The following is a 12,452-nucleotide window of genomic DNA, read 5'->3' on the forward strand; positions in this document are numbered from 1 at the left end:
GGAGGGGGAAAGCCTACACTCCAACCCTTGCTGCAAGAAGGAAAGCATGGCTCTAATCGAACATCTCTGGGGGTCCTCCTGGTGGGAGGAACACCATTCGACAAACAGGTTCCACTTCAGGAGGAGGGAAGTGACCCAGTGATGCACAGTTCACAACTCTTCTCCTCTTGTGACCCAGAGACTGAGGAAACAGTTCTTTTATTGTTAAAGTTTTAGGTACAGCTGGTTGCTGGGCCAGCGGTTGAACATAAATAAAACAAAGATTCTCCACCTGACCCTCCTTCGGGGGAGGGAGTGGTGTGCAGTCAGCATCTCCCGACAAGCAGTATCCTCCATCTCCGGGTCACCCGTCCCAGGGCCTCTTGCACTTGCGCTTGTGTGTGGCGGGGACCTGGATGGGCTAGGCGTCCTGCCTGCAACCGGCTCCACAATGCTGCTTGTGCTGCTGCTACGTGGGAGCGGAAATAGCCGCGGGGGGCGCCCACAGCGACGAGCAGGCTGAGGGGCTGCAGCAAGGGTGAAAGCAGCAGGTTTCCTCTGGCACAGGATGTGTTTGAATGCCTCAGTCTGCTTCTGTGCCACCGAGAACTGCTGGACAAAGCTCTTGACAGTGTCACCGAAAAGGCTGGTCCGTGGTACAGGAGGCATTCAGGAACTGCACCTTATCATGCTCCTTCTTGTCGGCCAGACACAGCCACAGAAGGTGCTCCTGGACCACTGGCGTGGACGTCGCATGACCTAGAGACTGTGCGGTCACCTTTGTTGCTCAAAGCGCGAGGTCCTTCAAGTACGAAGTTCATGCAGAACCGTCAGGTCGTGGCTACCCTCGTGCAGGTCTCTCAGGGCTTTGGCCTGATGGACCTGCAGAAACGCCATGGTGTGAAGGGCAGAAGCTGCCTCCCCACAAGCTCTGTAAGCTCTGCCAGTTAGACCTGACGAATACTTACAGGCATGTGAGGGGAGACACAGGTCACCCAACAGAGTGGTAGCAGCTGTTGGACATAGTTGCATGGCCACAGACCGCTCCACCGAGGGAATGCCCATGTACAACAAAGCGTCTTTACTAACGAGGGTGGTGAGAGCGGAGGAACTACAAGATTGGTTTTGGGCAGTAAAAGGTGCCTTCCACAAACTTGTAAGCTCCTCATGCATCTCCGGGAAGAATGGCACCATAGTGGGGCACTGAGAACCAGCGCGACTTCCACAGAGAAACCACTCATCCAGCCTCAAAGAATCAGGATGCGGTGGAGAATTCCACACGGTGGAGGATAGCTGTCATCTCTAGGTCTGTCTCGGACAACGCTGTCACACCCGAAGGGGGCAACACAGCTGGGTCGTCATCCCCAGAGAGAGAGAGCCCTCCGATGCACCGATTGACATCTGGTATCGAGGGGGCGAATTGAAGGAAACGGCCAGCTTCCTCCACAGTGTAGAGGGGCCAGCACATTCCTCGGACCACACGACTGGCTGCAGTGTGCTTGAGGGGGTGATGAACTCCCTCTGAGGAAGCCGTCACCGTGATCCTCAAATCAACTCCGGGTCCACCGGATGCAGCCCCGCCCCGATTGCTGAGATGAACACGGGATCACAGCAGAGGGAGAGGGAGCCCGCCACGGTTGACATAATGGAGTCTTTCATGCAAATCCGAGATGGTCATGTGATCACCCGTGTTGCTCTTTTAAAGAAATGCTCTTTTGTGCTGAAGCACAGGGGGGAGCTGGCCACCGCACACTCCTGGTGTGGCTGTCTGCATGAAGATGATTTTTTCTGTTCTCGCCGTGCGACCATGACCACCGCTGCCGTGCCGTGCCGTAATGCCCACACTTGCTGGCTCTCTGCTTTGCAACGCCGAAGTAGAGAGCAGTAGTGATACACTACCGCTCGGCTCCGAAGCGAAAGGATGAATGAATGCAGTGTACATGCTGCCTCACGCTCACGCTGTGATTAGCGGCAGCTGGATGCAATAATCGCATGCCAATGTGCATTGGCTCGTTTAGTTACAATCAAATGGGATTGGTCTCTCTGGCGAGATCCCAATTCGTCAGTCATCACCGACGTGACGTCGAGAGTGACCAACTGAAAGGGAAATTAGTCCTTATTAAACACTGCCTCAGTGTAGATGACATAAAATAAAATATAATTTGTCTGTATACTTTATTGAATATAACTTCCTAAAATGAATATAATAATACTGTAGGTTTCAAAAAGAAAAATGGTATTACCATGACATTGAAGATTTTATGTGTATTATCTTGAGTGGCTTTTTATCTTATTATCCGAACCACAAGCTAGCTGAAGCAAAAAACTGAACTAAAAAAAAAAGGAAATGGTTATTTCACCATCTGTAGCTTTGGCTATATAATGTGAAAAGTAGGCCTACTATATAATCTAAACTTTCAGAAAAATCAACGAGCAGTATTGTAGGTTTTTTTTTTTTTTTTTTTTTTTATCAGAAACCATATTTTTACTGAGATGTAAATGCTACTGTTGTTTGTTTGTTTGTCAGGCGGTGCTTACAGTGAAGAGTTAGTTGGTGTCAGACTTTTTTACTGTTCCAAGCAGTGAATCTCTAAGTCTACAGTGTAAAAGGTTACAGCCTATGTCCCTTTTCTCCTAAAAAGGAACAGTTCAAGGAGGTTTGAAGCAACACAGCAACTTCCTTCCATTTTTCCAAACCACAACTCCCCATGCATCTTCTGTTCTGCTTCTCTGGAGTCTTGGTTAAGGCTCCTCGTATTGGTCTTGACCTTTTTCTTATTTTTGTCTGAAGTGTCACTGATACATAATTTCACTTCTCTTCAGAAGATTTACTATTTGGCCAGTTTTATAGTAATTATTTGAATGCAATTCAGAAACTAGGTATTTTAAATCAGCTAACCAAACACAATGAGTTTGCAGTAAACCTTTTATATACATTTAAGTTTTCATTTTAATTCAGTTTATGATAATAAGCAAATTAATTTCCCAACCTCTCTAAGCCAAATTAGCACACCTGTTTTTCATTATGAACTGATGGAACACTAAAATGTCAATATAAGCACGCAAAAAGTTTCCCATGTAAAGGGGAAGAAGCGACATCTGTTGTACTATTCATAATCTTTCACTTTTGGCTTTGTGGCCTCCCTCTTCTGGCTATTTTGTTGTAATTGCACTGAATTCAAAATTTGCCTGGCTTTATGATCTTGGTCAAGACTAAAATAAAATTTTGGACCAGTCATTGTGAATTTTATGAACTCTTTCCCTCCAGGATTTTATATGTGCTCTATGGTATATGACTGAGAGATTTATTTATTTATTTTTAAATTCCACTCTGCTGAAAAAGCTTCTTTTTTTTTTTTTTTCTCTATAACTTTTTTAAGTCGGTTACATAAAAATGTAGATTAGTCTACGTTGAATCCAAAAAATAAGACTTATTACCACCTGGCTAACTACTAGTTGGTCAGATTAGTTCTCAAGACACAGGCTTATGCAACTGGCCCCAGGTTGAGTATCTAGGACCCACAAACTAACTTGTGCTGTTTTTGAAAGCAGAATGTTTTACATTTAAAAGAGGTCAACCAGCCAAAAAAAAAACAAACACACACACCCATACAAAATGTAACATTCCGTTTCAATCAAGGTACATTTTGTAACTCCTCCATTATCTAGTACATGTTCTCAACTTGTTTGTTGCAGAAAGATTATCATTTGGTAATAGCCACTGAAACGGAACGTTTGAGCTAAATTGGATAACACATAAACTCAATCACTTTATTTAATTTTTTTTTATTTTATTCTTTCCAGCTGAAACAAAAAGTGTCCATGTAAACATAGCTAGTTGTTGGTCAAAATCAAATAGCATCATTTAAATACTCATTTGTCCAACTTGATAATTATGTTGCTGTAAAATAGCTCCAAATTAGAAATTATCAATTTAAGTCTTGTGTGCCGTGAAAGCTCATCTGGACGATTTAAATGAATGATGACACAGTTGATTGTCAGTATGATTGTTAAGTTTATCATCCTGAGACACTACTATGATGCATAAGGAGCCATCGAGATAAAAGAGTGACTCTTTCCAGTAAGACAGCTCGCTACAGTTTCTTAAGGGGGTTTTGGGCATGATCATCTTAACACACATTATAATGCCACTTGCTTGTGCTACACTCTTTGAGGGCAGGTAAAAATAGCAAACCCTTAACATACCTACAGTATAAAGGGAGCGACTTCAGTTAAAACAAAAAGATTAATTTAGTGACTCTCTGGTCATATCCCAGTGTTGTAATGATTAAGGATCAAAAGGCTCACTGAAGAATCAGTGATTGAATTTTTTTCTTGTGAGTGGAATCAGAAGATTTGAGTCATTAGGCTACATTAAAATCACCACAAGCATCGTTTCTTGGTACTAGACTGCTGTAGCTCATCATGTCACTGCATATAAAAATTTGTCATTTTGGCTATTTATTATTATTATTATTATTATTATTATTATTATTATTATTATTATTATTATTATTATTATTATTATTCAAAAGATCAATAAAAAAAACTGAAAAACAAATTCTAGCACTCAGATGAACTACAGTATGTAAGACAAATGTGCAATATTCTTTGAACAGCGTAACAAAATATTAACCACCATCTGAACCAATAGCTTGAAACACTGTAAAATAATCCAGAGGTGAGAAATTTAGGAAAGTCGCATATAGTCAGTGAACTGCGTTTCTTGTTGTTGCTTATAGTTCATAACCATCGCTGTTGCTCAACAGCATGCTGCTCCTCTCTTTCTGATTGCTTCTGGAGCTCATATGGATTTTATCATTCCCAAACACATCTTTGGAGGAGCCTTCAGGTGAGGTCCTGACCACACTCGAGAGTGGGACATTGCTGACTTGCTTCCTGAGCAGTTTGAGTACCTTTTTCTTGTATCCCTTGCAAGCAAAGAAGTAGATAAAGGGATCCGGGCATGAGTTGAGGTTCATCAGGCAGACGGTGATGTGAAGGGAGATCTGAAAGTCATGCAGTTCTGAACAGTCTGGCTTGTACCGCAGCTTTCTGATCATGTACTGCAGGAGGTCGACGTGATATGGGGTGTAGCACACCACAAATACGAGAATGACGGCACAAATCACGCCGATGGCTTTACGACTACGACCCGACTTCTCTGTCAGTTTATTAGACTTGGCCAGGAGGCGGAGCTTGGAGCACAGTGCCGAATAACACATCAGGATGGTGATCACAGGGATGCCGAAGCCAATCAACACAGCTCCGATGAGAATGACAGGCAGGTTGTCAGTCTTCTCGAAGTTGGGATACTCCATACATGTTATATGTCCACTTTCCTCCTCGTTCGTCATGGGCATTGACAGCAAAGGCAGGGTCTGCATCAACACAACGACCCATACAGCAGCACAGATGTACCGCACCTTCTGAACCTTTCGGAATCGGGAAAAGCGCAGCGGCAGTACCACTGCAATGAAACGGTCCACGCTCAAACAAGTCATGAAGTTGACGCTGGCATACATGTTGATGTAGAACAGCAGCGCCACGGCCTTACATAAACCCTCCCCCATTGGCCAATGGAACCCCTTGCCATAGTAAACTGCACGCAAGGGCAGAGCAAATGAAAATAAGATGTCCGACACCACCAGGTTGGCTGAATACATTGTTGTGGAGTTGATTTTTTTTAAATTAGGCCAAATGACATGCAAAGCCAACGCATTGCCCAGCAGTCCCACAATGCAAATCAGAGAATATATTGCAGGCAAAAAATACTGTGCCCAACCACGATGATCATACAGGTTGGTACAAGAGTCATTGTTGGTGGCGTTTGTAGCTACTACCATCTCCATGGGGTCAGTTATGAAATCTGGAAAAAGGAAAACAGATACTTTACTACAGAACTGAGAAAATCAATCCATGCTTGTATCAGGTCACACTGTGCTGTTTCACTAAGGAAGTGCAACAAGTGTGCGTCCTTTTTTGTAACGAGCATACATTGCAGGCAAAGGAAATCGCATAAGCCACCTGTGGTTTCAAAGTCCCCCCCCCCCCAACTTACTACAGAAATGTTTTTATGAGCATGTCAAATAATTTTTTCATGTGCATACGGAAGTTTGTGATACCACTGTGATTGGCAAGGAAGTTTTATGTCAATCATCAGTGCAAATGCAAAGACAGGAGGTCCAGGCGAGCACCGTGCTCCGCTGGAGCAGCAAAAGGTGTTTCCTGTCAGTCCTACAACTACCCGAATTCTGCACCCTCACAAAGACCTTGACTACTAGAAAAACATGTCTAGAATACAATAGAGTAGAATACAGTTCTCTGTGATGGGGTAACAATGATTGTGTAGTGGTTAGTATACTTCTGCAAAGCTTATATCCACTTTTTCTTTTCCAGGGACTAGACTATTCTGATTTGAAAGAGATTTTTTAATAAGCTGCTTTAGCATCTTGCAATCATTCATAATTGTTTCACTGCAATTTAGCAACCATGCTATACATGGATTTGTAGTATGATAATGAATCATCCATGTGCCAGTACACACAGTACACATTGCACATGCTCTGATGCAATACAACAAACTAGAATGGATATTTCAGTTTATATTCATTTGAATTCACAGAATTGTAAATAAATAATTATTAATAGAAAAATCCAGCTTGAACATCAATTCAAAAATATTATCTGAAGCAAGAACTGGTCAAAACAGCATCTATCTATCTATCTATCTATCTATCTATCTATCTATATATATATATATATATATATATATATATATATATATATATATAATTTAAGTATTTTTGTTATTTTATATTATATTATTATATTATATCTGTTATCCATAAAAAAAAAAAAAAAAAAACATTTTCACAAACATTATTACAAAAAAAAATAAATGTACGTACCAACACTTTCTTGTGCTGCAGTTTTTGTCCCTTTTTTGTGTCAAGTGGTCTGATCATTGCCGTGTCAAAATTGACACGTCCTGGTCCAGCATTAACCACGTTTTCTTACACACCCTGACTGAGCAATGAAATACTGTTTCCACTTTGCTTTTGTTACCATGACGATGACATAATTTCCTGTATTTGTCACTAAGATCTGCCCAGTTAAGTAGTTCTCTCTTGAGCGAGGACCTTTCGCTGTCACATGTTAATTGCAATCCTGCACGTGTTCTCTGCGGTAACTGCGGATGAAAGGATGAAACACATCATGACTTTATAACCCTTGTTAAGGTTTACTTTGAAAATGTAATTTGGTTATTGAATTTGTAAAATTTGTGACACAACTGACAATATCATAAGTAGAGAAAAATGAGATGTATTTATTTATTTGACATATTTATGTTCATAATGAGGAGAAAAGAATCAGCAGCTTCATTTATTATAGTTTTATTTATGAATTAGTAGGATAGAATTTCAGTGGTTTTTAAAATGCACTTTTGATTTTTCTTCAGTTTTAATAAAATGTGTTATTTTGATTCTTTATCGCGTGGTTCTCTTGGTGTTATTGGGTGTGACGGTAGATATGAAAGTGAGCAGTTCTTCGTTCTATTGTTAGAAGTTGAAAATTACATCTGAAAGCTTCAGAAAGACATCGCTGTTTAGTCTGAAACATCCTATTGGCACCTGTGGGCTTACATTACAACCACTTAAAATAAAGTTTTGATAAATTAATTACATAACTACAGCAGCTGATTTGTCATAAAATTTGAGAATACAGTTTTACCAGAATACACAATTTTGTTCTTCACAACGTCTGTTTTCTAATGAAACAATGTCTGGCTGTTTTTTTTTTTTTTTTTTTTTTGGTAAATGTCCTTTAGATTTCTTGGTAACACTTTAGAATAAGGTTCCATTAGTTAATGTTAGTTAATGTATTAATTAACATGAACAAACAATGAACAATACATTTATTACTGTATTTATTAGTCTTCGTTAATGTTAATGAAAATACAGTTATTCATTGTTAGTTCATGCTAATTCACAGTGCATTAACTAATGTTAACAAGCACAACTTTTGATTTGAATAATGCATTAGTAAATGTTGAAATTAACATTAACTAAGATTAATAAATGCTGTAGAAGGACTGTTCTTGCTTAGTTCATGTTAACTAAAGTAGTTAACTAACATTAACTAATGGAACCTTACTCTAAAGTGTTACCGATTCCTTAGTGTTGAGGTTGTGTATTCCCATTAATATGTATGACGTTGATGACAACACACAGAGACATCCACAAAAATGAATTTCTTTTGAATTTGTGTTTTTTAAAATACTTTCAGATCCTTTCTACTTTCACTAAACAGAAACGTAAAGGTTATTTCCGTCTACTGTCTGTCTCCAAAGCAACAGTTCTATTAACTTTTGAGAGGATGTGGCTTTTGAGAAATCTTTCCATCTTCTGCTCAACACCCTTTAAATGTTTGCAATTAAAATTTGTAACCTTCATTCCATATGTGCAATCACTCTATAGCATTAAAAACAATGACAAATTTATTCCTGCGATTTCGCCTATTACCTAAACCTGAAACATCTTTTTTTTTTTCCTCTCCATGTGGTGAGACAATGTTCAGAACTTTCCAAAATAACTGAGATCCTCTAATACGATAAGTCCTATTTTTTTGTGTTTGCGTGTAGGCTAAATGTCAGTGTATATTTAGGTATATAAGAGCATGAAAGTCTCTAAATTATACAGGTGCATCTCAATAAATTAGAATGTCGTGGAAAAGTTCATTTCAGTAATTCAACTCAAATTGTGAAACTCGTGTATTAAATAAATTTAATGCACACAGACTGAAGTAGTTTAAGTCTTTGGTTCTTTTAATTGTGATGATTTTGGCTCACATTTAACAAAAACCCACCAATTCACTATCCCAACAAATTAGAATATGGTGACATGCCAATCAGCTAATCAACTCAACACACCTGCAAAGGTTTCCTGAGCCTTCAAATGGTCTCTCAGTTTGGTTCACTAGGCTACACAATCATGGGGAAGACTGCTGATCTGACAGTTGTCCAGAAGACAATCATTGACACCCTTCACAAGGAGGGTAAGCTACAAACATTCATTGCCAAAGAAGCTGGCTGTTCACAGAGTGCTGTATCCAAGCATGTTAAGAGGAAAGTTGAGTGGAAGGAAAAAGTATGGAAGAAAAAGATGCACAACCAACTGAGAGAACTGCGGACTTATGAGGATTGTCAAGCAAAATCGATTCAAGAATTTGAGTAAACTTCACAAGGAATGGACTGAGGCTGGGGTCAAGGCATCAAGAACCACCAAGGAATTTGGCTACAGTTGTCATATTCCTCTTGTTAAGCCACTCCTGAACCACAGACAATGTCAGAGGCGTCTTATCTGGGCTAAGGAGAAGAAGAACTGGACTGTTGCCCAGTGGTCCAAAGTCCTCTTTTCAGATGAGAGCAAGTTTTGTATTTCATTTGGAAACCAAGGTCCTAGAGTCTGGAGGAAGGGTGGAGAAGCTCATAGCCCAATTTGCTTGAAGTCAAGTGTTAAGTTTCCACCGTCTGTGATAATTTGGGGTGCAATGTCATCTGCTGGTGTTGGTCCATTGTGTTTTTTGAAAACCAAAGTCACTGCACCCGTTTACCAAGAAATTTTGGAGCACTTCATGCTTCCTTCTGCTGGACCAGCTTTTGAAGATGCTGATTTAATTTTCCAGCAGGATTTGGCACCTGCCCACACTACCAAAAGCACCAAAAGTTGGTTAAATGACCATGGTGTTGGTGTGCTTGACTGGCCAGCAAACTCACCAGACCTGAACCCCACAGAAAATCTATGGGGGTTTTGTCAAAAGGAAAATGAGAAACGAGACCAAAAAAATGCAGAAGAGCTGAAGGCCACTGTCAAAGAAACCTGGGCTTCCATACCACCTCAGCAGTGCCACAAACTGATCACCTCCATGCCACACCAAATTGAGGCAGTAATTAAAGCAAAAGAAGCCCTTACCAAGTATTGAATACATGTACAGTAAATGAACATACTTTCCAGAAGGCCAACAATTCACTAAAAATGTTTTTTTTTTTTTTTTTATTTTTTTTTTTTTATTGGTCTTATGAAGATTCTAATTTGTTGAGATAGTGAATTGGTGGGTTTTTGTTAAATGTGAGCCAAAATCATCACAATTAAAAGAACCAAAGACTTAAACTACTTCAGTCTGTGTGCACTGAATTTATTTAATACATGTGTTTCACAATTTGAGTTGAATTGCTGAAATAAATGAACTTTTTCATGACATTCTAATTTATTGAGATGCACCTGAATGTGCTCTGTACAAAATCACTGGCAATTTATTTAATATCCAATTAAAAATCATCCAAGTCATTTGTCTTTGTCTTACGGAGGTCAGCTTGATCTTTAGCATATTTTGAATGCTCTCACACCACACGCCCTCCTGCGCTTCTATTTTTTTTTTAATTCTAAATTTAAACAAAACCTTCTAAAAGCATTATAAAGGTGAGATGCTTGTTTCTCTAGTTAACCCTGTTTTCTGCGAAAATGAGTGTGATAAACAGGAAACCTAAAATTAAGTAATGGCTTCAGTTTCTGCTCTCTACAGATTGACCCCTGTTCCAATAGCACTTTGGCAAACACACCTGCTGCTTCTGCACATGCAAGAAAAACAAATTTTTCAAACGTGCAAGCAATAACATCTCACGTCTAGGGCATGGCATATATAGCTATTTCCCGGTGGTGTTTTTCACACAGCTAAGGGTGGTTTTCACACCCGCTGTGGCCTCCAGAACTCTCTTAAACTGTTAAACTTACAGAGTGTCAGTGACTTGATCCATGAGCCGCTTGAGTGTTAATCTACACCATACATTACTGCTGGAAGATTGAATATATCAAAAATATCCTGTAAATTCACTTTGGATATAGCACTCTACTTATATCACGTATATCATGTTTCATGACTCTGTCTGTGTCTGAATGAAGAAAGTGGATGACTTGATGAGTCAAAAACATATGAAAACACAGATTGAATGTGTCTGCTTGGCTTCTAAACTGAGACCTGGTGCTTTTAAAATCACGCAGACGGTGATTTGTTCTATTAGGGTCATATGTTTAACAAAATGCCAATACAGATATTTTATAATCAATTCCTTGCTGCAATTTTGACATACCAGTATCATTTGGGCCACAAACACCACAGACACTGGCTGAATGCTAGCGGATTTTGTTTCATTTCTTAAGCATACTAGACAGAAGTTTCAGTTTTGACTCATAACAAAAGAGCTCAGTTGTTTTAAGTGTCAGCAATACACTTGAAAGTTTTAACCAGACTTACCATCACTGAATCTTTCGCTTTAAAAGACCATCACATCATACTGAAATCTTTCAACAAGATAATACAGACGATGATGATTCTTTTCTTGAAATGCAAAACAGGTTATAATCAAATGTGACACAAATGGTCTACTTTCAGTATATCTGAGTTAAAGGTTAACTGACTGGCAGCTGAGTCTGACTTTTTTTCTTGTTGGTAAGTAAAAGCGTGAAGCAGACAGTAATAGTGGTGTCAACAGCCCAGCTGAACAACAGCCCACATGAAATACACTCATCAGAAACTTTATTAGGTACATATTGCTAGTACCAGGTTGGACTTGCAGAAATGCCTTAATTCTTTTTGGCACAGATTCAACGAAGTGCTGGAAACATTCCTCTGGGATTTCGGTCCATATTAACATGATAGCATCACACCTTTGCTGCAAATTTGTCAGCTGTACATCTATCGGACTTATTGGATCAGGCAACCATTTTCCAATCTTCTATCATCCAGTTTTGGTGAGCATGTGCTCTTCTGCATACCTCAGTTACTGAGGTTACTGTTGCTTTTCTATCAGCTCAAACAGTCTGACCATTCTCCTCTCACTTCTGGGATCAGCAAATCATTTTTGTTCACAGAACTGCAGCTCACACATATTTTCTTTTTTTCGTCAACAGTTTCTGAAATACTCAGACCTGCCCATTTGGCACCAACAACCATGCTTTATCTTCAAAGTCACTTAATTCAACTTTGTTGGGTGTTCCACATTCCTATGCTCAGTTTGAACTTAAGCAGATTGTCGTGACCATGTCTACATGCCTAAACGCACTGAGTTGCTGCCATGTGATTGGCTGAATAGATATTTGCATTGACAGGCAGTTGAACAGGTATAAGTAGCCAGTGAGTGTAGATGACTTGCATGTTGAAAAACAGTATTTATCTTTATTTGTAGTGCAGTACATGTTTTGAAATGGAAATTCTTGCTTCATAACCATAGTTTAAGAGACAGAATGGTGTATAAATGTTAAGGTGCTTTAGACTGATGCCTTCTGCTGATGTAAGTTTGTGGGTTTTCACACTTTTTTTTTTTTTTTTTTTTACTGTAAACGGTTGACAACTCAACATATTTTAGTAGATTCACAACATTTTTATTAGCTACTACTTCTTATTAGGGAATCGCC

The 12,452-nt window shown here is 39.5% G+C and overlaps 1 protein-coding gene across 1 annotated transcript; it reads right to left on the reverse strand.

The window, feature by feature from the left end:
* Nucleotides 1-3,753: 3,753 nt before the first annotated feature.
* On the reverse strand, nt 3,754-7,041 carry LOC109100091 (G-protein coupled receptor 183-A-like). The gene is made up of 2 exons (XM_042763857.1): nt 6,891-7,041; nt 3,754-5,848 (listed from the first exon to the last, which is right to left on the reverse strand). Exon 2 carries the CDS (start codon nt 5,829-5,831, stop codon nt 4,716-4,718), a length of 1,116 nt encoding a protein of 371 aa, XP_042619791.1. The 5' UTR covers nt 5,832-5,848; nt 6,891-7,041; the 3' UTR covers nt 3,754-4,715.
* Nucleotides 7,042-12,452: the final 5,411 nt, after the last annotated feature.

Source organism: Cyprinus carpio, chromosome A9 (assembly GCF_018340385.1).
Source record: "Cyprinus carpio isolate SPL01 chromosome A9, ASM1834038v1, whole genome shotgun sequence".
NCBI classification, from domain to species: domain Eukaryota; kingdom Metazoa; phylum Chordata; class Actinopteri; order Cypriniformes; family Cyprinidae; genus Cyprinus; species Cyprinus carpio.